At 33.7% G+C, this 26,628-nt stretch overlaps 2 protein-coding genes and 1 pseudogene across 2 annotated transcripts in view; 2 read left to right on the forward strand and 1 right to left on the reverse strand.

The window, feature by feature from the left end:
* Positions 1-4,215: 4,215 nt before the first annotated feature.
* On the forward strand, positions 4,216-5,381 carry LOC133866291 (pentatricopeptide repeat-containing protein At3g16610-like; annotated as a pseudogene).
* A 3,620-nt stretch (positions 5,382-9,001) lies between these two features.
* LOC133866430 (ubiquitin-fold modifier-conjugating enzyme 1) lies at positions 9,002-10,792 on the reverse strand. Its single transcript, XM_062302956.1, has 3 exons — positions 10,371-10,792; positions 10,209-10,270; positions 9,002-9,292 (listed from the first exon to the last, which is right to left on the reverse strand). The coding sequence occupies exons 1-3, from the start codon at positions 10,701-10,703 to the stop codon at positions 9,163-9,165; spliced, it is 525 nt and encodes a 174-aa protein (XP_062158940.1). The 5' UTR covers positions 10,704-10,792; the 3' UTR covers positions 9,002-9,162.
* Positions 10,793-16,343: 5,551 nt separating this feature from the next.
* LOC133865510 (uncharacterized) overlaps positions 16,344-26,628 on the forward strand; it is a 32,346-nt gene continuing 22,061 nt past the window's right edge. The window contains exons 1-5 of the mRNA XM_062301934.1: positions 16,344-16,798; positions 16,878-17,037; positions 17,129-17,221; positions 18,347-18,449; positions 18,629-18,791. Of these exons, the coding sequence (XP_062157918.1) occupies positions 16,596-16,798; positions 16,878-17,037; positions 17,129-17,221; positions 18,347-18,449; positions 18,629-18,791 (722 nt within the window). The 5' untranslated portion in view covers positions 16,344-16,595. The remainder of the gene's footprint in view (positions 16,799-16,877; positions 17,038-17,128; positions 17,222-18,346; positions 18,450-18,628; positions 18,792-26,628) is intronic.

Genomic DNA, 26,628 nt, shown 5'->3' on the forward strand with positions numbered 1-26,628 from the left:
CTCACAAATTTTCACCATGAGCCGCTAGCTAGAAGCATTGCCGCATCTTCCTTTCATCTTGAGGATCCTCTCCGGGGATGTAGAATGGATTGCTGCATGGATAGTATTATTTTGTTGGTCTTTTCTTTATGTGTGTAACACTCTTCTTTTGTATTGGTATACTGTTATAGTTCTTTTACTCATCTATAAAATAAAAAGAAGTTGTGTATTTGTGTGCGTGCGCGCGGCATTGTGTATATATATATATATATATATATATATATATATATATATATATATGAATAATGATTCACTGCCACTTAAATATACAACTTTTCACCACCTTGCCTATGTGGCAAGGTGGTCCCCCACTACTTTTTAATTTTTTTTATTTTTTAAAAATAAATTAAGGTGAGTGACCACCTTGCCACATAGGCAAGATGGTGAAAAGTTGTATATTTAGGTGGTAGTGAATCATTACTCTATATATATATAATGAGTGAGAGAGAGAGAGAGAGAATATCACAACAAAATATTGACACCGACATTGTGAGATGGACAAAACATCTAGATGATGTATTATTATATTTCAAGGGGAACCAACGAAAGAAAACACTTAACAATTTTTTTTTTTTATTGAATGTTAGAATATTAATTAAATCATTAAATTAATCTTATTTCATTAGTTTAAGCTTTTGGAATATATAGTTATTTAACATGATACCATAACAATGGTACAGTCCATAATTCAACCATTGTCGATCTTTGTAATTTACCTCTAATTTAAATTAAAAAATTTCATGTGGTATATCTAATCATTTACAAATTAACTAGGTCCCATCATTTATAATATGAGGAGGTTGCTTTTAATATTTGATGTAGTATATATACCTAATTATTATTTTGATACTTTTATCTAATTATTTCAATTATAAGATCCTTAGATATCTTTTTACCAGTAATATGATTTCAAGAAACACATTAAAATTCATTCAACAAACTCTAGTTTAAATATACTATCTTAATATCATGTCTATCCAATTATGGATTTTAGTCCTTTGTAATAAATAAATGTCAATGATTGAGTGATAAAAAAACACCCTAGAATTAATAAGGAAATTAATGATCGCACGTGCTTAATTTATAAACTAATTACTTGACCTCCTTTCCTTGATATATAGCTAGGATGAAAATCATTTAAGTAATTTCATTTGGATATATTTTATATTTTTGAGAGAATATATACTTCCTTTCATAATATTATTTAGTAAAAGAGCTCGTTAATATTATTGCATTCCAAATTAAATATATATAATTGGAGTACCCACCACTTCATCTAACATGACCAGTAGCTACCACCATAGATCACCACCATTATTACTCAATTACGGGTGCCCTCTAAATTTTATTTAACAATATCTTAATTACTTATACTAGGAATGATTTAGCCATTGTTACTCAATTGATCGATGGCGGTGCTTGCAGAATTAGTGAGATCCGGCGGCGGCGAGAAAGCTGAAGCGGTGGTGCTTGGTGGTGATCACGAGCAAGTTGAGGAAGCTCCCAGCTGCAGGCGTGGGGGAAGAGGGGGATTTGGTTTTGGATGGGAGAGGTGAACGTTTGGCGTTCAACTTAACGTTTTCTTTCCTTTGAGATGTCGTTAACTTTATGCTTAATTATGACATGGCCAATTGTTAACCTTAGATTGTTTTAAAGGTATCGTAGCCGTAAACCTACTCCTAAATGAAATGGAGAGGAACCTTTTGTTTAAGTATTATGGTTAAATGATATTTAACAATATCTTAATTACTTATACCAGGAATCATTTTGCCTATTAAACACTTCATATATTCTGTAGGTTAAAAAAAAAAAAAAAAAGCATATAATATGTTTGTTAAAGAGGATACGATGGATAAAATATACCAATTCAGCGAAGATATACGTGAGATGGATAGTAGAATGCAAAGAAATATTTCTCTTTGATCTATATCCCATAAATCAGCACAAATTAATCTCACACTTATAGGTGTCCAATGAATTCATATCTCCTTTATAAGAAAATGCTATATATATATATAAGACCACAGTTTAAGATGTTTTATACTTTTGAATGTACGTTGTTAGAGGTATTACAGATTTTATTACAAATTTTCTAATTACAAACCGACACGACAGTTCATAATTGATAAAATAACTAAATAAAAAATCTGACTTGTCAACTTATTTAGTTAATGGCTGACTTATCAACTATACACTATTATTCATTTCACTAATTATGGGTTATCACGTAAGTTTATAAAGAAATTACAATAAAAATTGTAGTCCTCCAAACATTTTCTTTTACTTTTATATGCTATTCGGAAATCCAAATAGTACTACCATGTTTTGATAACTTATTCTCCATGCGATATGTATTTTGCTTATGGTACTACCATACATTTTTTATTTTTAAATGTTGGGGATCAAACTTTTCTCTTTTAGAGAAAAATCCAAATTTTTTTTGGTCATCGGTCTTGGAGGATCCAAGGTTTAACTACAAAAAAAGAAGCAATTTGCTGTGTGTCTACAGTACTGGTTACTGTAGACACACGGGCAACTAGCCACGTGTCTTGTAGTAATTTTTTTTTTTCTGAATTTTGGAGATTGTAGTAATTTTCTTCTGAATTTTGGGGGGAAGGGGCGAAGGGATTTTTTTTTTCAGATTTTTAATGTATAAGGCCATAGTAGTATTTTTTTTTTTCTTTAAGTATTTTTTATTTTTAAGAAACAATGAGGATTTTTCAGATTAATTTCTATATAGGGGCCTAACCCTCCTCTCCCCGAGTGACTTATATGATTTTTTTTTTTTTTTTGTAATAACTAAACATAATTAACATGATAACAAATTAAGACGTGATGGTGAAGAGGAGCATTAGGGATTAATTAATTAAGGACATGCACTTTTTGGATAAGCCATGGCGTGCTACTCTTTAATGGACTTTCTTTTTCTTTTTCTTTTTTTTTTCTTCTTTTATTTTATTTATGTTTTTAAACAGAACTTTCTTTTTCTTTATAACCCAACTTTTTGCATAATAATTACTCAGCAAATGACCCCCAATCAATCTACTTTGGGTTAACTTTTTTTCCTCCCCTACACTTTTATCTCTTTCCACTTTGCCCTACGGTTCCTCAAGATCTCCCCATTCTCAGATAAAGTAAAAAAAAAATAAGGTTCTTATTTGACATCTCTTACCTTTTTTCAGACTATGTATGTGACGAAGGAAAGCACTCATCATCTAACTTATGCTTTGCTGAACTTTATATACTGTGGGACAACAATTAGGTGGCTTCAATTATAAGGTCAATAATGTGCAAAACATACTTCAAGGTCAATAGAAAAGTGGGTAGTATGTCTATTAAGAAGTTTATTTCTTAAGAATTGTTACATTTTAACCCCCCCTAATATTGCTCCCTTAATTAACCTTTAGTACGCACTTGAGTGAATAATTCGCATGCATTTTAAACACATATTAGTTTAATAGATTGGATTAGAGAACATTTCTCGAACCTAATTTGAAAGAAAAACTTTATCCTACTTGAATAGTTAAGCCAACCTTTGAGATTAGCAACGGGAGACTTCAAATGACATGGAGGTTGGAGGAAAAATAATCACTTTTTTTCTTTGAGATGATCAAAGTTAACATTAGGGATTAAAACCAACCTAAATGTTGATATCAAATGTGTTAAGGAGATTGATATCTTGGAACTCCTTTTAGTGACGCTATAATATAACATCTCTATACATGCATGCGTACCATTCCGATTCCAACAGTACAAGAAACCATTATTATTTCACCATTATGCACATCACTATCGACTCTAATACTATTTATTAGAGAGATTGACGTATTTAGGAGTTTTTCAATAATAATGTAATATAATACATTGCGACGTTATTAAACACAAAAACCTACAACTATTGAGTTTGGGGGCGAGAATTCTCCATTAATAGGCTACCCGAATTTTTTTAAAAATTTGGGCAACTTAATAATACAGAAGCAGAAAAGCTCAATCCATGAGTTTGGGGCTTTTATTAAATACACATATTTTTCAAAAAGTTTTTTTAAAAAAAAAGTGTATCTAATAAAAGCTTCAAGCATGTCATAAGTTATATGGCCTAACATTATAAGAAGAAAAGATTAGTAGCAATAAAAATAACGGCTACTCTATATTGTTAAGTAAAGATCAACAATTCCTTCCCAAAAAAAGAAAAAAAAGTAAAGATCAACAATTAGGCCCAACATGCTCGCCCCGAACCCGAATTGTGTGGTATATACTTTTGGAGCTCTCAAAAGAAAATTTTGAAAAACGGTTGGTAAAGGTATTATAGCATTGGCGCACCCAAAAAGAAGATGATATGGGGAGCAAGACGTCTCTGCAGATTTAGCAATAGTCGAGGATTATTGACCAATTTCCATGCCCAATGCAAAGTTCGGAGATATTTAGGTGATGCACGAAAGGTGTTCTATAGTATGCCGCATAGAGATGTTGTAGCATGGAATTCTATGATTGCTGAGTTCTCGCTTGATGGACTCTATGATGACACAATACAGTTGGTAGTCGAAATGCAGAAAGCGGGAACAACTCCAAACTCTTCAACGATAGTAGTTGTTCTTCCCACGGTTGGGCAAGCAAATGCATTGAGCCAAGGGAAGGCTGTATGCATGCCTACTCTGTAAGGAGAAGTTTTTGTAACGATGTGGTGCTTGAAACCCGGCTTTTGGATATGTATGGTAAATGTCTTTGCATATCTTATGCGAGGAGAATATTTGACATGATGGATGTCAAGAATGAGGTTTGTTGTAGTGCCATGATTGGAGCGTATGATGTATGTCATTAGATGATGAGATGGTGCTCAAAACTGTGATAACAACCCCAATAACTCTTGTAGTCATACTTCGAGCTTGCGCAAGGCTAATTGATTTTGGCAGAGGGAGACGTTTACATTGTTATACAATCAAATAAGGGTTAGAGTTAGACACAATGGTATGTAATACCCTACTTTCAATGTATGCTAAGTGTGGGGCTATAGATGATGCATGCACTTGGGTTCTTTGTTCACATTTGGATGCTCTCCAACATGGGGCCTGCTGCCATGGTTACTCGCTTGTTCATGGCTTTGTGACTGAGACCTCTGTTTGCAATGCGCTTAGATATGTACTCAAAGTGTACGTGGGAAGATCAGTATTGCTAGGCGATTTTTTGATCGGATGGATACGTGGGATATCATCTCATGGAGTGCAATTATATTTGGTTATGGTATCCATGGGCGTGGTGCGGAAGCACTTGGACTGTTCAAGAACTTTCTAGAAATGGGTTTAAAGCCAAGACGGTGTGACTTTCATTGGTCTCTTATCTGCTAGCTTGCAGTCATTCAGGACACGTCACAGAAGGAAAACACTGGTTTAATTATGCCATGAGTTCAGATTCCAACATTATACCAAGGATTGACCATTACATATGCAAGACTCATCTTCTCTGTCGGGCTGGACTGTTGGATGAGGCACACAATTTCATTCAAACAATGCCATTGAAGCCTAATGTTCATGCATGCATGGGGCACCCTGCTTGCTGGATGTAGAAAAATGAGAAGAAAAAAATAAAGACACCTCGGAATCTCACTAAGAAGACCTTCTAGGAGTCTCACTAAGTTGGATGGCGTGCCACCATTTGAGTGCAACAAATATCAAATTCACACATGTGCTTTTACTCACTATTAAAATGTTATCTGAATTTTTTTTTAAATCAAATATATCCTTAAAAAAAAAATCAAATATATCCTTATTAATGAAGAATTTAAAAATAGATTCTTCAATTAATGTTCTATCAATTTTTTGTAACTGAATATTTCTAAAATACCAATTATACTTTCAGGAAAAAAAAATGCTAGTAAAATAAAATATAAAAACCTCTCCACACACACGTACCTGCATTGCCGGAGTCCATAGCCATGGAGTTGGCCCATGCCTCCATGACCATGAAACGACTTCCATGTAAGCCCACATCCATGACGGTCCCTCTACGGTGGTGGATGTCGTGTTATAACTTGCATTTCTCAAACGTGGGCCTCATTGGTTTCTTTGGCTACACATTTTGTCTCTCCTTGTTTTACTTCTCGGTGAAGTTTGCTTCTTAGTTAAATTTTAAGATTTTACTTCACTGTAAAGTTTATAAGATTTAACATTGTTCGGTCATTTATAAAAAAAGAGCAAGAGAAGCAGAAACTACGATATCTATAAAGGAGAGATACCTGTGAGAGCGTTAAACATAGAGTTTTTGTGAGATTTCTCAATCCCAATATTTCTCACATTTGTGATGCGGCGCAACACTTTGAGAATTTAGAGAAAACTCTCTTTTGTTATTATCTCTTTTGTATAATTTTCTTTTGAGTGAGAGTGAAATTTGGGTGTATTGAAACTTTTAGATTTGAGTGATTTTTCTCTCTACTCAATCTTTTGTTAGTGAATATTCTCCGAATCATCTCCGCCAATGAATGTATGTTTGTTAAGCCGATCCACTTAAATTTTAGTGTCTTGTGTGATTCTATTATTTTCTATTCTACTATTAAAATTAGTTTTGTCACAACAATGAAGACCCTCTGTAGCCGTGGAAACCCATGGAAGTCGCTCTCCATAGCTCCAACGGCCATGCAGAATCATGTGTCATTCTTAGTTAAATTTTAAGATTTTACTTCAATGTAAAGTTTTTAAGATTTAACATTGTTCGGTCATTTATAAAAGAAGAGCAAGAGAAGCAGAAACTACGATATCTATAAAGGAGAGATACCTGTGAGAGCGTTAAACATAGAGTTTTTGTGAGATTTCTCAATCCCAATATTTCTCACATTTGTGATACGGCGCAACACTTAGAGAATTTAGAGAAAACTCTCTTTTGTTATTATCTCTTTTGTATAATTTTCTTTTGAGTGAGAATGAAATTTGAGTGTATTGAAACTTTTGGATTTGAGTGATTTTTCTCTCTACTCAATCTTTTGTTAGTGAATATTCTCCGAATCATCTCCGCCAATGAATGTATGTTGTTAAGCCGATCCACTTAAATCTTAGTGTCTTGTATGATTCTGTTATTTTCTATTCTATCATTAAAATTAGTTTTGTCACAACAGTAAAGACCCTCTGTAGCCGTGGAAACCCATGGAAGTCGCTCTCCATAGCTCCAACGGCCATGCAGAATCATGTGCCATTGTTATAGAACATGTTACATTGTTATCCAATATGGAACTTTCAGATAATTTTTTTTTTTTTGATAAGTAACTTTTGGATAATTGTATGCATTAGTTTGTTTTCTCGGCACACTTAAGGAGCGCATCCATGTTTATCCATGTTTGATATTTCAATTTTTATTATAAGTTTTTTATAAATTGATGTGATATGTAACACTTATCATATCATCCAATTAAAATGTAAACTATCACTTGACAACGCTTACCATATTTACAAACTGATGCATAAAATATGAATTGTCACAAGAAATTAAATTATGGGTATGTTTGACAAACAACATACCATTACACAATAGTGGAGCACACTATTCCCATTATTTTTCTCAGTTTTTCACATTTTTCAATAACAATCTACTTCAAAATATTCCCACTTTTTTCACTTTTTATATCATATCAATAATTTTTTATTATTATTCAGATAAAAAAATTTACTTCAATACAAAACTTTTTCACTTTTTTATACAAATTCTTTTTACTTTATATCGCATCATTACTTTTTACTACTTTTAAAATTAACAACCCACTACTCTGTTCTGTACCAACATTTGCCAAACAAAGCCTATAATACCCCAAACATTTTTCATCACACAAAACAAATCTTAAATCCGTTTATATTATGTCCTTTTTTGCACTCTATAACTAACATTCAAACTATGGTTAAGATGAAATCCTCGAAAGAACAAGCAACTATTAACTTTGGTCAAATATGTAAAATAACAAAAAGCACCTCCAGAAAATAGAATTTTCTAAGGATCTGTTTTGGAAACTATTAGTGAATATCATGTTGGCTCTATAAATCTTCAAGATTGCCTCCACATCAGTACGTCTTGTTCATGTACTACAAATTGGGAGTACATGAAAAACAAGTATCCCCCTCTATCTATAGTTATCGAGCTGTATATCATTACCTAATGATTGAATATGATTTCTCTTTTTTTCATATCGATGAATCACATTATACTGCTGCTACTGCATAGCATGATATGTATGCACATGGCTAAAACTGAAATATAAAACCAAGGAAAACAAATAAGCAGCCTTGTTTGACTCCGCTTTTTTAGAAAACTTTTCTGCTTGTTAACAAACAACTCTACACACAAAACACTCCAAACTATGTTCACCTTTATTTACATCAGAACACTTATTCAACCAAAAAAACAAATAGCACATTCTAAAAAGTTTTATCAAACTCACTTTTTCAATTATACTCCAACTGTTCGTCAGAGTTTAAACACTACAAGATTGGCCAACTGCCATAATATCTACAAGAGACCCTTGACAGGAAGAGTCTATTAGTAGATCTAACAAAGATTCGTGGCAGACGCATCTCCAATCTTGGAAACTTTGGCCAAGTGGGAATAGTTTAAAATGCAGGTATACAAACCAGAAAGTGCACAGCTTATATACATGGAATGCTTGAAGATGTGGAAGAGCTCTAAAAAAGTAACAAATCGGCCGAGTTGTAGTAAAGGATCAAGTATAGAGAAGGAAAAGCACTCACGTTGAATAAACTTTAGAAACACAAAATTTGGAATTTGATCCCATAATGATCCAAATTTTATCCAATTTACAGCTTCAAACAATGTATCAACAAGGATACTACAGATGTAATGCAGAGTAAGGTAGAGATCACTGTGCCTAATTGAACATCTTAGGTTGTAATGTAACCAGAAAGTAAATACAATGTTGACAGAAAGTAATAATGCATATGCATTTTGGAACCAAGAGCTCAATGCAAGAAAATTTGAGGGTATGTATCTGATCTAATAGATTGTAATAGCAGGGTAATAATTGTACACCTGTTAATGGCACTTTTATACCTCAACAGTTATTTTCCTTGAATAAGCTGCAAGAACTTTTGAAAACGATGTTTAGGTCTACAATCTCAACATAGGGCGAAATAACTAAGTTTCACTTGATGAGGTTGCATCATCTTTGTGCTTAATCATACCAGAATCCACAAGAATGGGGACCTCTGCAGCAAGCCATGGCGCAAGCCCTAAGCAGAGTGCATGTGCTATACCAAACCTAGGACTGCAAAACAAAAGGCAAGATCAACAAATCTATCAGTCTACAACAAGTCCACTATCAAATACAGAGTGGGTTAAGAAAAGAAAAAATCCTAATTAAAACCACTGTCACCATGTTAATATACAATTCATTGCTGCTCCAAATTGAAATACAAAGCTCCATCTTAAAAATTGGGAAGCAAATTTCCAGGAACAAAACCCTTAACAATATTATTCTTAAAATAATAATGTTCAGCAAATTTATCTTAAAACGAAAATGTACTAGTTCTAAAAGCCTTCTTCCCCAGATAATTGATAAATTACTGGTTGTTGCCTACGCAGATAGAAAATGATAAATTTAATCACTTAACCAATATTCTAATATACTCTCCCTCATGCGTATGCCTAAACTTCCCTCAACGAGTGGAAGTGGATACAATACAACACGTGATATATTTAACTTCAATGGGATTTGGGAAGTATAATGTGAAGACAAAGATTGAACTCAGGAATCATGACCATATTTTCTTCTTCTTCTTTTATAAATATTCGAAATAAAAGGAAAATCATGAAAACTATGAACATTAGCATATTTTCTGACACCATGATTAAATTATTTGAATGGAAGTGGAATGTCACATGTGAAACAGTTAACTTTAATGAGATTATGGGAAGTATAATGAGATGACAAGTTTCAAACTTAGGGCATGACATCGTGATAAATTATAAGTTGTTTAGATAGGAAAGGACATTTTAATCATTTGATCAACATTCTAATAATAATAAATCTAAACATGTAAAGTAATTGAAGATTTTTTATTTTTTTTTTAAGAAAAAAGGAGGGAGTAAAGTTTAAATTATGGTTCACATCATACTAATTCAACGAACGATTGGAATTAAATTTTGAATTTGAAAATAAAAGGTACAATATTAAGTAGTACCAGTTTTTTGCCCAAAGCGGCTTGAAATGCACGGTCAAGCAGATCTTCCCCCCTCTATACATCTGAAACAAAACAACCAATTAATTTAATTAATCGACGAAAAAATAAAAAGGAAAAGGAGGGGTTAAAAAAAAGAAAAAAAAAAAGAAAAGAAAAGGCAACCTTCTGGGTCTTGCCGTCGAGTTGGGGGAGCTCGAGCTCGGGCGCGGTGGAGGGATAGGTGACGGGGATATCGAACTGGAGGTCGAACTCGTACTTGAGGAGGTTGTGGACGTACCAGCACTTGCCAGTCCAGCGCGTGCCCTCGGGATTGGCGGCGGAGATCCGAAACCAGTCGTTGTCCTTGGACTTGTTCATCTGGGTGTAGGCGATCAGCGCCCTGTACTCCTCCTTCAGCCTCTGCGTCCACGCCGCGCCGTCCCTCGGCCCGGCCTTCGTCGTCAGCAGAGGGATTTGGGTCAGCGTCGACTTCGTGTTCGGGTCCCAACCCTCCATTTCTTTCTCTTAACCCTAGATTTGATGTTGCTCAAATCTCTCGGAATCGCTCTACTCTTCTCTGCGTTAGTTTTTTGGTCCGTAATTAATAATTATAACAGCCAGAGATCGATACTAAGGACAAGTGCTCTGCCACGTTTGGTTTCTCCAAAAAAAAAAAAAAAATTGATATTAAGATTTTAAAATTTAAGACATAATTTTTTCTCAAATAAATTAAAATTATATAAAATTACTATTATGTCATTCATATTAAAAAAAAAAATGTAAAAAAAACATATAGAGACTATCACAATTAAGATATGATACAATTACAATTTCTATACAATTCTAATAATTTTTTTAAAATCTTTTTAAACTATTGATTGGATCTCTTTTCCTACGTGTAGGTATAACATATTTAATAGTTGATTTTAAAAAAAAAATTATTAGATTTGTATAAAAGTTGTAAATCTATCCTATCTCGTCGTCATTATTTCATTCTATTTTTTTATTTAATTTTTTATTTAAAAGTATTTTTATGTAATTGTTATTATTTATGTAAGGAAAAAATATCCAAAAATCTTCTTAAACTATTAAATTTGGGAATAATTTCCTTGATATTATGCTGAAAAAATAAAAAGTTTTCTAAAACTGCAAAATAACTTTCTATTGAAGTATGTGTGGTAAGAAAACCAAAAGATTATATATATATATATATATATATATATATATATATATATATATATATTTCATAAGGCAGATTTTATATGATTAAATGGAATGAAAATTTTCCATTTTCTTTTTTTTTTCTTTTTAAGTAAAACGACGAGTCAAATCTACGGCTGCTTTTACAAGCATATTATTATTCGCATCTTTTTTTATGTTCTTTTCTCATTCTTCTAATTTTTAAAATTATTATTGAATTTGTACGGTTCATGTTAATCTTTCCTCTTCATATTATTCTCTTATTCTTCTAATTTTTAAAATTATTATTGAATTTGTACAATCTATGTTGATATTTCATCTTCATGTTCTTCTCTCATTTTTCTAAATTTTAAAATTATCATTGAATTTATACGGTCCATGTTAGTCTCTCATATACGCTTCACATATCAAATAGTAATTTTAAAAAATAGGAAGATGTGAGAATGATATAAAAAAAGTGTATAACACATCTCGTACTCTAAACGTACCAATATAAATATTTACGCAACATAAATAAATAAAAAGATAAATGGTTAGAGTTGAAAATAAATACAATATAAACAACAGGGCGAATAGAAATGGAAATAGGAAAACTGGAAAAGTTACGAAGAAAAGCTTAACTCTTTGTGATGCTTAAATAAATAGCAATTCTAAAAGGTAGTTGATCAAAATATAATTGTTAAAAATGAGATGAGCATTACTAAAATTACTATTTAGCCTTTATAATCATGCGTTTTTAAAAACATACTGTTTGTCTATATTTTGAAAATATGAAGAAGAAAAAATTACTAAAAAATTGTCTTTTTCTCGAATACACTCCTAAATAACTTGTAAAATCAAAGGATCAAATTTACTATAAATATGCCATCATAACAGCAAAGTCATCCAAAAAACACCACAAAAAATGAATGACTTAAAAGCAGCTAATTTTCTTTATAGATATGAAAGATAATGATATAATATTTTTTATAGGGAAAATACACTTAACTCCCGAAGTATATACCATTTTTCGTGTTGACGTCAAATATTCAAAAAGTGACAATTGACCTCCCAAAGTATCTAACTAAGATTTTCCACCAATTTTTTTAATCTCTTTTGACGGAAAGCCAGTCATGTGCAATGTACGTAACTTTTTTAGACTGAACTCTTAAAAATGCTCCTTATGGGGTAAAATGTCAAAAAATTAAAAAATTAAAAAATTTTAAGTACAAAATAAGGAAGAGGAAAAAAAATAAAAAAAAACCATTAGAGATGGATGTTCACTTAAATATAATCATCGAGAATAGAGTCGGATCTTCAGTCGCTCATCTCTCTCCAATATCCATCATCATAGCCACACTCCAGCTACTCCAATTGATATAAGATTCTTGAATTTCAAGATCTCATTATCATTACCATGAGCGCTTCGTTATTGCATGAAAAAAAGAAGGTAAATTGAGATGAAAACATACCCAAAAAAAAAAAAATATTGCATTAAATGATCAAAGATATGTTTGTGGATAATTTATTCCTGCATTTATTATTTGTGACCAATTTAAAATGATTAAATGTAATGAAATTAGTATAGATAAGTATTTGTAATTATAGTTCTATGATGAAAATGATCTTTATAATCAAGATATCATACCTCAATAATAGCTCATCCCTAACAGTATCTCAGGAAGAACAATGTTCACATCAAGTTTGTAAGCAAAAACTATATATGTAAATACTTTCAATTAAATTAGTCATAAGTTATAAGTAAAAACTTATCACGGTCGATATCTCAATAAGAGCTCATAACTAAAAAGATCTGGAATAAATTATAGAATTTTTATTACTTTTTATCCATTGCACCCCCAGTAGAGAGTGGAGGTCGGCAGTAGAGTAGGTGATAGCAGCCGCCATGACAATGAAGAAAACAAAGATATATTGGAATAAAGGCAAGAAAATAGAGATATATATAGAGAAATAATTATTTTAATCTTTTGTACAAAATATATACTTGTAACCTGTCTCATATATATAGGACCCATACATGTATATATACATACGAGACATGTTACGTGTATATCTTTTTTACATATCTCATATGTCATTTTTCTAATTGTTGATTTAGAAAATAGATGTATGAGAGTTGTATGAAAAATGTATATGTAACATGATTGTGCGTCCTACAAATCCAATAATAAATTTAACATATATACACACACAACAGATATGTAAAAAATATCATTTATTATTTACACAGGATCTTTATAGATTATGGTTGGTGGGTGGGTGGGTTTCTATAAAGAGATTCCACGGTAGAGTGGGACACAAGTAAGCAACAAAAAATAATGCAGAAATAACAACTGACTTCTCCTTAATAGGAAATCCTAACCTAATTGAGAATGATAGCTAGGGGGCAACTTTAATATGACAGGTGTCATATCAAGATTTGCCTTTTACTTTTCTTTTTCGTTATGTTGGTTTGAAATTAATTTGCGGCATATAAGGCGGATTTGTCGGTTTTTCACATTTTAAACATTAATAAAATGATTAAATTTGTCATTTATTTTCCACTACTTTTAAGATAAATAATAGCACACGAAATGTCAAGTCACATAACTGTATTTAAATTAGGCTCATAGGAAATTATGCCTAGCCATAAGTAGTATGTATTTACGATAACTGCTACACGGATCGATGCAAAATGAAATAACACTCCAGAAACTTCCATGAATACCTTACAATATTATTTTATAGGGAAAATGAGAAGACATACCCTGTTAAGATTCTGGGATGTACCGTGTAGTTCGGTATTTCTATAAGATATATGCAAAAGACATGGGAAATAACAAAAACTCATATATATATATATATATATATATATAAATACATGTTTGGAAGATATCACAAACAGAGTTTTAAACATAAATTATTCCTGCAAATGACTTTTCACTTGTAATATGGTCAAGAAATTCGAGTTCATCAACTTCATTATTGCTTTTGGGGTTGCCTCTATGATTTTTGATTAATAAATGAATCATTCAGCACATCCTTGTCACGATCCTCGGATCCTTCTGGTTTGTGGGATGCAGTCTCCCACAAGTGATCAAGTCTCTTGGACATGGCATCCACCGATCCGCACAAATCACCAAACTTTTCAATCAAGTTAAATAGAGCATCATCACGTTGTTGTTGGGTGTAACGGCTCTCTCCATAGGTTCGGCCACTCCATGTGTGCATTGTGTTCTAATACCAAATTGACGCAGCGTAGTAACAGAAACTCAAGATTCTAAATGTGAATTCTACTTGCTAATTGAAAATAGGATACTTTGCAAAAAGAAATAGAGCAACAACCGAAAAGAGTACTCAATGGAGTCTTGCCATTGACAAGAGAAGTCCATCTCTAGGAGGCTGAAAAACATAGTGCTTGAATTCAATAATCTGATGCCTTATTCTATTACAACAAGAGCTTAAATAGATGATAATAAAACCTAAACCTAGCTTGCTTGGGCCAAGCTTGTTTATTGAATAAACATAACATAATTAACTTATTGAAAAAACATAACATAACCGACTGAATTAGCACTAATATGACATCACTTTGGAGCCATCACAAGGCGGATTCCGTCACAAGAACTATATATATACTTTCAATGAAATTAGTCATAAGTTATAAGTAAAAACTTATCACCATCGATATCTCAATAAGAGCTCATAACTTACAAGATCTTGAAAAAAAATAAAAAATAAAAATAAGGGAGGATTTGTTTCTCATGAAACTTTTGATGTACATTGTAGATTCATTACATGTTTCCATGAAACTTTCCTACCAGCTTATGGTTTCTAGGTTCCTCGAAGTTTTATTACTGTATTTAATGGGTTTTTAATATAGTGGGTCATTTTTCCTAGTTATATCATGATCTAATGCATTCATTTTTTTGAAAGTTGTTTGCTTGTAAACTTGATGACAAACTGTTAATCCCTATTGCCATGTGGCTTAGATTTAGTATACAACTGTCGTACAATTTGATGATGTGACATTAAAAATTAGTCATTAGATTAGTACTTGCAAAAGAAGATTAATGGTTGATTTTCACAGCCATGTTATCTCAGTGGTATGTCAATCATATAACAATATATTAAGTAACATTACTCATAGTTTAATAGATATTTGTGGGCAAAGTATAAGACATTTGTTGCCACGATTTGCATACATTGGGATTTTCCCACACCTTTTTATCATTTCTTAAAGCTTTTATGGTTATGGTTACAACTTAAGACGTTGATTTTGAAAATTGTTCAATGGGTTCTCATTGTTCAAGAGTTTTCAAGAACCCTGCAAAAAGTCTCTTAAATAACCTAATTCCACACATGCAGCAAATGTTATCATAACAAATATTGTTTTGTTGGAACCAGGAAAACAAATATTGTTTTCTGCTAATCTCGCCCATTCAAAGGTTATAAAGGCAACCTTGTTTCCTCTAAAAGGTTAATTATTGATTTCTCCAATATGCTTGGCCTCTCGCTCTATATAGAAGCGGTCTCCGTTTGTGGCAAGGTGGGCGTAATGAATCGATGGCACTGTCAAATAACACAATTAAGGACAAAAGAAATTAAAGCATTTAAAAATGGAGATCGCATGATCGATCGACTAGAATCAGTTTCCAGAAGAAGCAATGTGGTTAATTAACTGGTCAAATTTTAAAATAAAAATATGATTTTTTTTTTAAATTATTAATATATAATTCAAAACACAATTTTTTTTTCTTAAAATATAATTTTTTTTTAAATATAAACCCTAAATAAAATATACTTTTCATTTTTATATCAAATGAAAATATATATATTTTTAAATTAAAATAAAAAATATTAGTACTCAGAATCATTGTCAATTTTCAACTGATAAACACTAACAAAATTAGGAGTTATGACTTACCGAAAGATAAATGAACGGTCCAGATGTAAAGACAAACCGGAGAGGATGCACACCCACCGTTCCTTCCTTTTCAATTGAACCCTAATCAGCAATTCGTGCATGTTATAACCCGATTCCTACCTGGGACGATTATATCCACACACGTGAGGCGATCGTATGATTCGTATGAAGTTGGTCCCCAATTGAGAAGCACATCGCTCATACTGATTCGATTTTTCTATCTCCCTCCCTTTTCAAAACCCTAATCAACCAAAATTGAAACCCTAACTGGATAATCACCGTGAATTCTTGGGTTGTCAGGCATGGCCGGAGCTCCCAGAGACCAGGCGCTCGCTCTCCTCGCCGCCGCCAACAACCACGGCGACTTGGCGGTGAAGATGTCTTCTCTAAAGCAGGCTAGAGACATTCTATTGTCCGTAGAGACGTCCTTGGCAGCCGAGCTTTTCCCCTACTTGGTCGAGCTCCAGTCCTCCCCCGAAAGCCTCGTCCGCAAACTGCTCGTCGAGTGAGTTCCAAAACCCTATATTCTATCGCTTTTCTCTTCGTTCTCTCTCTGGTTTGGTCTTATTTGATGTGGTTGATAGGGTGGTTGAAGAGGTTGGGTTGAAAGCAATGGAGCTTTCTTCGGTGCTAATGTCTGTGTTATTGGCACTTGTAAGAGATGGCGACTCCATTGTTGCAAAGCAATGTATTGTTAGTGGCACGAATTTCTTCTGCAGTGTTCTGGAGGAGTTGGCATTGCAGGTAAAACACACGCAATTCCTAGTTGGATTCCCTTTTATTTTTTCCTACTTTTCCCAATTCAACTACTCATGCTCATTCTGAAAAATTGTAGTTTCTCCGCCGTGGTAAAGTTGAGAGGTGGCTTGAAGAGCTTTGGACGTGGATGGTTAAGTTCAAAGACTCCGTCCTTGCCATTGCATTGGAGGTGTGTGTAGATCATGTTGACTCGTCCCTTTTACTTCTACTATAAATGCAAATTAGTTTCTAAAGCTTATCTTTCTTTTTGTTTTTTCCAACTTACAGTATAACTCATCATGGTAATCTTACATTGATGATGCGATACTTAGCAATGAAAAAGTTAATATCTCCATTATAAATTGTATAAATTCAATACAGGGTTAGACAAACAACATCTTTTGAGTGGTGAAACTGTAGTGTAAACTATGCTTGTGTACTTGATTGCGCTTTGCGCTTTTTAATGATATTTCTCTTACTTATCAAAAAAAAAAAAGAAACTGTATTGTAAACTATGTGAACACTTTTGTAGCTTCTTCAAGAGATTGGCATATTTTGGGTGTTTGGTTTGCTGTTATGGTTATTCGGTTTAATTTATGATTGGGGACAACTGATGCTATATTTGTTGTGTAGTGGCGGATCATGACATGAACTATGATGCTCTATTAAGGAATTGTTTGGTTTTTTTTTTTTTTAGTAAAAGAGCTTCATGTACTTTAAGTGACAATGCTCAAGTTCATGAAGTGGTGAACTAAATTGGTCTGATGGTTGTTGAGGCTGTGGCCTTGGCAAGGTGTGCCGGGTAGGTGCGTGTGCTGGGTGGGGTCACTAAAGAGATAGGGGGTCCACGTGTCTCTACTTTAGCATTGTCTTCTTTTGCTACACTGTTTTTTGATCACGTCTTCTTCTGCTGCACATTGCAGTTAATAATTATGGCTGAAAGTGTTCTGCATTCATATTATAAAATTTTCCTGTACCCGTTGGATTTCCAAAATGCATTTTATGTGATCATTACAAATTTGTTGCTATTTGCTTAATGTCTCTTATAAGAAATGTGATATTTGACTGTTTAGGTCGTGTCCGAAGTTTAATTGTTTCAGTAGAAATTTTTGGCACAAAATTTACTTGCAATTGCACATCTACTTGCATTTCCATTTTCTTTCTGCATCATTTATGATACTGCCAGTGAGATCAATGCATTTTGGTTTTGTCATTAGAACTTAAGTGTTGTGTTCTAAATAGACCTTTATTTTGTAGCTGTTAAATATTTGCAATATTTATCTAACCTGAAAGTAGTATTAACTTGATTCTGTAGCCTGGTTCTGTTGGGACAAAGTTGCTGGCTTTGAAATTTTTGGAAACGTATGTTTTACTTTTTACGTCCGACACCGATGAGTTGGAAAAGCCTGTCACAGAAGGTAATGCATATTGACTTTCGAGGTTTTAATGGTTTTTCTGAGAATGATGTGGTTTAGGTTTCACATGGTTGCATTTTACTCTCTCTTCTGATTCCTTGGCCAGTGTTCTTTCAGGAATTTGAGTTTTGACTTATTCAGCCATTATTTCATTTGGATATTAATTTGGTTCTTTACAACAGCAAATAGGCGGGCTTTTAATGTGTCGCGGCTGGTTGGTGGTCACCCTGTTCTGGACCCAGTTATGCTTATGTCAGAAGCAGACAGAACTCTTGCCAATCTATTAAATTTGTTGCCTTTGTCCAATGGCCTCCCTGGTTCATTGACAATAACTGTTATTAACTGGTGAGATTTCATGTAGTGCTACTCAAAAATATTATCTCATTTTTATTTTTGCATTTTTTTGTGATCTTCCATTTTCTCATGACACTCCTACAGGCGAAACATTTCCTTTGAATACATGTGGTTCTTTTTTGTTTTGTTTTATTTTTTAATTTGTCATGGTGCGTGGTGTGAGTCTTGTAAAAGAAGAGGATGTTGACAACTAAGCAGGTTTTGATGGGTAGATTGCATTCAAATGAACCACGGTCATATAAATGGTCTCTCATATACTGCCTTATGAATTTCGTATATGTTAAATCTAATTGTGCCCAGAGAATCTGTTGTAGCATATGTTTAACTAATGAGTCAGTATAGGATATATGTCAGGCAGACTGTAATATTTAAAGTTGTCTGACCACTTTAATAAACTATTAAATACAATCTTTCCAACTATCAACAACTTATGAATAGAGAAAAGTTTTGGGGGAAGGTAACCATCAGTTACCTTGACTGTGGTTGGTTGCTAGCAGTTTGAACTCTGTGGTGATTGTTTTCTTTTGGATTAAGTTGGATGAGCTCCTGTTTATATGGTCAGTTATCCTCACTGTAGGTGCTAGCTTGTGAACTCTTAAGTTTCATGTTGATTGTTTCTTTTCAATGAACCTGAATGGCTCCTGTATAACTAGTTATTGAAGGGCTTTTGATGTGGATCTTCCCTTGAAAGATGCAAGGGGCGTTGTTTGAATGATGTGGTTTTAGCATGAATGGATCTTTCTAGTCCATGGGGAGAAGCTCTTGTTGGTAGCAATTGTTATAGCATTTTATGTAGACTTATAAATTCTGGAAAGTTGAGACATAACAACTCTTACCAATCGTCAATTTGTTCCACAAAAGTTTTAATTCATAGTACATAAATTTCAATAGAGAAGAGAGGAATGAGTAGAAATCAATCAAAAAACATGAGGGATGACAGAACCATGAAGCATTTTTAATCTCTCTCTCTCTCTCTCTCACACACACACACACACACACATCCACACTCACATGTGCATGTGCACATGTGCCTAGAAATTCCAAATGGCTCTTCTGCATATGTAATGCCAAACTTGTAAAATCATTTGAAAGATTATAATGAGATACTAATATGCTGATTCCATTTTGGACAACGAGCATTTGATGCATATGTAAATATGTGTGTCTATTGATATATCTGTGTCAGTGTTATGAATATACAGCATGAAAGCATATATTGGTATGCTTAAAGGCAGGTTCATCGGGAACATGGATATATGTATATATTGATTTATCATACTTAAATTTCAATGCTTCGCAGGCACACACAGTATTTGTGTGCGCATATGCTAAATATGCATGTAAGATGGAAGTGTTTCCTTATGCAGCAATATATGCCTAATTGCTTAGCACGATAATGTTTCTTGGATTGAACTTGAAGGATATCCTTTTTTATTTATTTATTTTTCTTTCAATGGTAAACTCGGAAGCTTATTTGCAGCCTCTTTGCATGTTTTCTCCACCTTTTATTTATTTCAAGTCCATGATGTATAATACCCTTACATATTGAAATATATACTAGTTAATTTTCCTTCTTCCTTCCAAGCAGAAAGGTAGCTTGTCTCTAGCAGTTCTAGTACTCTGCAGCATAAATATTTTATTTCCTTTTTACATGATGTTATCATGTCTTTACAATTGCTTATTCCATTAAATATCCTCAGAGTAATGAAGGCCTTAAAACTTTAACATATAGGTGGTAGACTTCATTTTGCCCACATTTTTACTATCTTGAAAATTATGGAGGGATAACTGAAGCTTGGAAACAGGTTGTAGGACAAGTTCAACTGCTTGTTTGTGATATCATTGCAGCATGCTGACCAGCTCTCTTATGAGGAGTTAAATGGCATTGGATACTGCTGCATTGGTGGTTCAGATTATGGGAGTTACAGGGCTAGACAATGTTAGACTGCACATTATTTGGTTACAGTGGAGCATCATTGGCAGTGATAGGAATGGATAACTGATGGATAAAAATGGTCTTCTCGTGTGCTGAGGGAAATATGGTGGTCAAGCGACGCAGTTTATGCTTTGTAAACTGTTAGAAAGACCATTTACTTTAACATTGTTTGAGTTTTAATGCTGTATTTGCGTACAGCTAATGATGGCGAGCTATTTGAAAATGTATTGATTATTACATTGATGCACACTTAATACCTCTAATAATCAAAATTTCTTTTTATCTGGGGATGACCCTGCAATTTTAGCTCTTTTTCTTTGTTATGTTTCCCAATTTTTCATCTCTCTTTTTTTTTTGATCACAATACTTGATTAATTATATGATTTACAAATTACACATGCATTTTTTAGACAATCAGCAGTAATGACCCTACACTGTTTGGCCAATGAGCTATGGCTCAAATAGCACTTTTCCTATTAAGAATGAGGTGCAGCGTGAGGTCATGTTTTTAAGACACACTGGGTGTGTTTGTAACTTACTAATGAAAAAAAGAAAATGACTCTTAACCTGTTTGGTTATTAGGTCTAAATAAAATGAGTTGTCATCTCATATTTCATTTCTTTACCCGATAGGTGATACAATCCTGGTTCCCTGAAATTAGATTGCATCGTGTCTGCTGTCAACTTGGCCTTGATGGAATCTTCTCATCATCTCTGAAACAATTTTAAATAGCAGCTTTTTTAAGCCATATTTCAAGCAGTTGATGTCTGCAGAATGAAAGACATTGAAGTAACAATATGACTAATTCATCCAATGGTTTTGATCCAGATTCATTTTCATAAGGATCATGCATTTGAACAAATTTAGAGGCAAGCAATTCCAGAATAATTTGTAGAAATTGTTCACTCAGTTCGTTTGGCTCTCATCAGTTCTTACACAGTCAAATGCTTGTAAAATGTGTGAAGGCTTAATATTGGTATCTGTATGAAATCATAACTTAGATTAGAATTTTTTCTTTGACAAAAATAGTTACATACTGTTCTGTTTTCTTTGACATAAAAATTTATTATCATGATTATAACTGTCATAGCCGTTTCTCAATGATATCTTCTCGTTAATCAAAGCCTATTCTGAACATTTTTTTATTTTTTTATTTTTTAAAAAATCATTTTGATCCACAGCCTGTGCTTGTTGTTTTAATGGAATGGAAGCCACTGATTAATCATAAAAAAGAGAGATAAGAAACTGAAAATAGCAAGAAAAAAATGTGATGCACAGGATTCGCGCTTGGAATCATGCACCAAGTTTTATGAGATGAGATGAGATGGAATGTAGTGTGTTTTGTTTGATGAACTGCAGCTATTGACCATTTCTTTTGTAAGTTTCTATAGATAGAAACGTAAATATTCTTGTTTTGCATGGATCATGTGCATGTGCTTGATTTGCAGCTTTAAATAATGGTATAGATTGTCGTCACTAAAAAAAAGAAGAAATTTTCAGAAATGATTGAGGACTGTGAGAGCATTTTAAGCATTAAAAGTATCAAATTCTTATAAATTTTGAACAAATATGAATTGTTTAATTATGGATATCAATGTCTTTTTTGAGGATGTTTGAAATGGTAAGAATGTGATTGAAATTTTGGAACTTTATATACCTGCTGAAAAGTGCCTGTAAAGCTATTGTGAGTTTGAAGGTACAACCCTTCACTTCCAAACTCACCACATTTTAGAAGTATTTGTAAAGCCATGGTGAGTTTGAAAGTGAATGGTTGTACTTTTGTGGTGATGCTTTGTCTTGGTTGAAGTTAATATGGTCTTGAGTTCTATGTGCATAGATTGGATATTTGAATTCTCAATTGCTAAAGAGATCATAAGATTGCTAGAAGGCCTGGTTGGTTTGGTTTGGTTCGGTTCTGTACCAGTGAGTAATAATTTCATCGTGATGGATTGAAAATGTACTTGTAGATTGCCTTTTAGCTGTACTTCTTTCACTTAGATGCCTTTTGCAAATCAGGTCTTGCTTGTGCTTCTAATCTTCCACCTTTTTTGTTAAATTCGGTTGGCTAATTCCCCTGTTTGTTTGTTTATCATGCTAAGCCATAGTTATTTGCGTGCTCCCTCTTTTTCTTTTTTATTTTTTAAAGTTCGTATTTTTGTTGTTGGTGTCGTTGTGCCATGGTCATTAGTTATTATCATCTAAAGTTTCTTTATTATCACTTAATAAGTTACATTTTGAGAGGGTAAAAAGTTTTTGTCATGTTGTGGGGCTGTCATGTGAAGGTGAAGGTTTTGAGGATCAGTTGTTGGCTTTGTTCACTGCGATTGAAGCTAGTCAAAATCAAAATGGTGTGGGTAGTGTTTTGGATTTGAGTGTGAGTGGAAGATCGTGATTTTTAAGCATGGTTTTGAATTGATAGGTTCTATCTCCGGATTGGGAAGAACATTTTTCGGATGTATCTCAAAGACGTCTTCCTAGACTTTTGTCGGATCACTTTCCTTTGATGTTGGATTGTGGTGTGGTGAGCAGGGCAGTAGGTATTTTAATTTAAGAATATGTGGCTAAAGTCAGAAGGTTTTGTGGAGATGGTAAAATTGTGGTGGGTGTCCTATAAATTTCATGGTTCTCCTATTATGTGTTGGCACTGAAATCGAAAGCATTGAAATTGGATTTGAAGAAATGGAATGAGGAGGTTTTTGGTAAAGTAGGAAGCGGAAGAAGGAGATGGTGGATCATATAAGTGAGTTGGATATGATCGCAAAAGGAAGATCTTTAACTGAAGATGAAAGGTTAAAGAAAAAAGCTATTTGTAGAGAGTTGGAGAGCATGATCCTTCTTGAAGAAGTAAGTTGGAGGCATAAGTCAACGACACTTTGGTTGAGAGAGGGCGACAAAAATACTAATTTTTTCCATTGAGTGGCGAACTTGTGTAGAAGAAATAACTCAGTGGAGTCCTTAGCTGTTAATGGGACTATGTTTTATGATTCTCCATAAATAAAGGAACATGTTGTGTATTTCTCCAAACAATTGTACTTTGAACAATATAATTGACGACCAAAATTGGACGGCCTATCATTCATATCTATTGATGTGGAGGAGAGAACTTAGTTGGAAAGAGACTTTGAGGAGAGTGAGGTGTTAGGAGTGGTACGAGAGTCCAATGGTGATAAGGCTCTGGGACCTGACGGATTTTCTATAGCTTTTTTCCGAAAGTGTTGGGAGATATTAAAAGAGGACATCATGGAAGTTTTTTTCATAGTTTCATAGCTGAGAGCTTTAGTGCTACTTTTGTGTTCCTCATCCCTAAGAAAGCTGGGGCCAAGATTATGGGTTTTTGTCCTATTAGTTTAGGGATAGTGTACAAAATTATTTCTAAGGTCTTCGTAAACAGGTTGAAAATCAGTGTTGGGGAAGATTGTTTTAAATTCGCTGAATGCGTTTATTAGAGGTAGACAAATTCTGGGTTCTGTTCTAGTGGATAATGAATGTTTGGATAGTAAAATCTGAGGAATCTGGAGTGTTGTGTAAATTGGATTTGGAGAATCAAAAAAAAAATTTGGGGTTCTGCTATATTTGTTGAAGAGATGTGGCTTTGGGGAGGGACGGCGAGATTGGATAGCGCATTGTATTTCTACGGTGTTGTTTTTCATTCTCATTAATAATTCTCCTAGATTTTTTAGCAGTTTGCGTGGATTAAGACATGAGGATCCATTGTCTCCATTATTGTTTTTGGTTATTATAGAGTTACTGTGTAGGATGATGTCTGCTATTGTGGACAAGGGACTCTTATCAGGATTTTTGGTGGGGTTGAGGAATAATGAAGAGTTTATAGTGTTGCATGTATTGTTTGTGGATGAGATTTTGAACTTTTTTGAGGTTAATGGTGATTATCTCGTTATTTGCGGTCTCTCTTCTTATGTTTTGAAGTGCTGTTGGGGCTGAAGATTAATTTGTCTAAATAAGAGATAATTCCCATTGGTGATGTGGGTGATGGAATATCTTTTGACGGGCTGGAAGAGGCTTTATTTATCTAAGGAATGTAGGTTGACTTTGAGTAAAAGCACTCTTCTAATCTGCCAACATATTATTTGTCTTTGTTCCCTATTCTGATAGGTGTGGCTAATAGACTTGAAAAACTTAAGAGAAATTTTCTATGGGGTGGACTTGGCGATGAGTTTAAGTTTTATTTAGTGAAGTGGTCGACGATTTGTACTTCGATACAATTAGGAGGATTGGGGGTAAATTGATTCAGTTTAACTGATCTCTTTTGGGAAAATGGTTGTGGCATTGTGTTACGAAGAGGAAGGCGTTGTGGAGAGCAATGCTGGAAACTAAGTATGGTAGGTTGAAGGGAGGTTGGTGTTCTAAGGAGGTTGCGGGGCCTTCCGGAGTGGGAGTGTGTAAATGTATAGGGAGGGGGTGGGAAGTTTTTTAATAAATTTGTTAGGTATGAGGTGGGAGATGGATCTAGGGTGAGGTTTTGGCATGATTTATGGTGCGGGGAACAACCTTTGAAGATTTCTTATCCAGACTTATTTAGTATTACACATTTTAAGGATGCGTGGGTGGTGGATCATGTGCAGTTCTGAAATGGAAATCTTCATTGGAATATATTATTTACTAGGCCAATGCATGATTGGGAGGTGAAAGTAGTCTCTTATTTCTTTGAGGGGTTGTATTCTCATCGCGTAAGGCAAGGAGATAAGGACAAAATTTGTTGGATCCCTTCTAAAAGGAAAAAGTTTGATGTGAAGTCTTACTATCATGTGTTATCCATACATGCAAGTTCCCCTTTTCCTTAGAAGAGTATTTGTAAGGTTAAGACTCTGTCAAGAGTGACGTTCTTTGTGTGGACGATAGTTTTAGGGAAAATCTTAACTTTGGATAACTTGAGGAGGAGGAACGTCATTGTGGTGGATTAGTGCTGTATGTGCAAGAAAAGTGGGGAGTCTATTGATTAGCTCCTCCTTCATTGTACAATTGCAAGAGAATTATGGAGTTCGCTTTTCCAATTGTTCGGTGTTGTTTGGGTAATGCCTAGAAGGGTGAGAGAGATGTTGGAGAGGGCAAATGAGAAATCGAAATGCTCTAAAAGTGTAGAGGTTGGCTCCTTTGTGTCTAATGTGGTGTATTTGGATAGAACGAAATGAAAGGAGCTTTGAAGATCGAGTGGCTTCAATGTTTGGGCTGAGAAGTATGTTGCTCCAATCACTCTACACATGGACAGCAGCATTCAATAGTTTGCCCATTACCAGTTTTTCTGAGTTATTGGATATTTCTCTTGGATATTTTTTGTGTACTAGAGTTGTTCCCCCTTAGCGCTTTTATTAAAATTGAATTACTTATAAAAAAAATTATATAACGGTGACCAGGCATTGGCAATGGAGTCTTGCTGGGAGATAGTCTTGTTTGGAAATGGAAGCATATTTGGTTAATACTTTATTCTTTTACATAAAAATGAGGGCATTCTGTTTGGAATATGGGTGCAGTGCACCTCTTCATTGTTTATTCTCCATATTTGGTTTTTTTCCTATACTTTATTTACATACTATATATATATTTTTTTGGCTTTCAGATAAAAGAAATTTAAAAATCTAGGTTGATTAAAGATGCATTTATGTCAATTTGTGGTACTCATATTGTTTTTTCTCGCTAGTAATAATGCATGGCCTCATAATATACTATGTAGCAGTAGAGTCATTTTAGCCCACTAGATGAGCTACATCTGCTGACACATCTTGACATCATCCAGAAAAACATAGCTTTTCTTAACTCATTTTTAATTTATAAAAGATGGGCCAATTTCCATTTGGAGATAAACATTATGTTGATTAGTTTAGATTAGCAATAGTCGATCAATCTTTAAATTCCATTTCTATCATTTGGTGAAGA

The sequence above is a fragment of the Alnus glutinosa genome, chromosome 4 (assembly GCF_958979055.1).
Source record: "Alnus glutinosa chromosome 4, dhAlnGlut1.1, whole genome shotgun sequence".
NCBI lineage: Eukaryota > Viridiplantae > Streptophyta > Magnoliopsida > Fagales > Betulaceae > Alnus > Alnus glutinosa.

Bases quoted from the DNA above. Each gene is read 5' to 3' on its own strand.
- LOC133866430 (XM_062302956.1), bottom strand. From the start codon at position 10,703: ATGGAGGGTTGGGACCCGAACACGAAGTCGACGCTGACCCAAATCCCT. The intron at 10,271-10,370 runs GTTGCCTTTTCT...GTTTTGTTTCAG, and splicing joins TCGACGGCAAGACCCAGAAG to ATGTATAGAGGGGGGAAGAT. The intron at 9,293-10,208 runs GTACTACTTAAT...TTTGTTTTGCAG, and splicing joins CCGCTTTGGGCAAAAAACTG to TCCTAGGTTTGGTATAGCAC.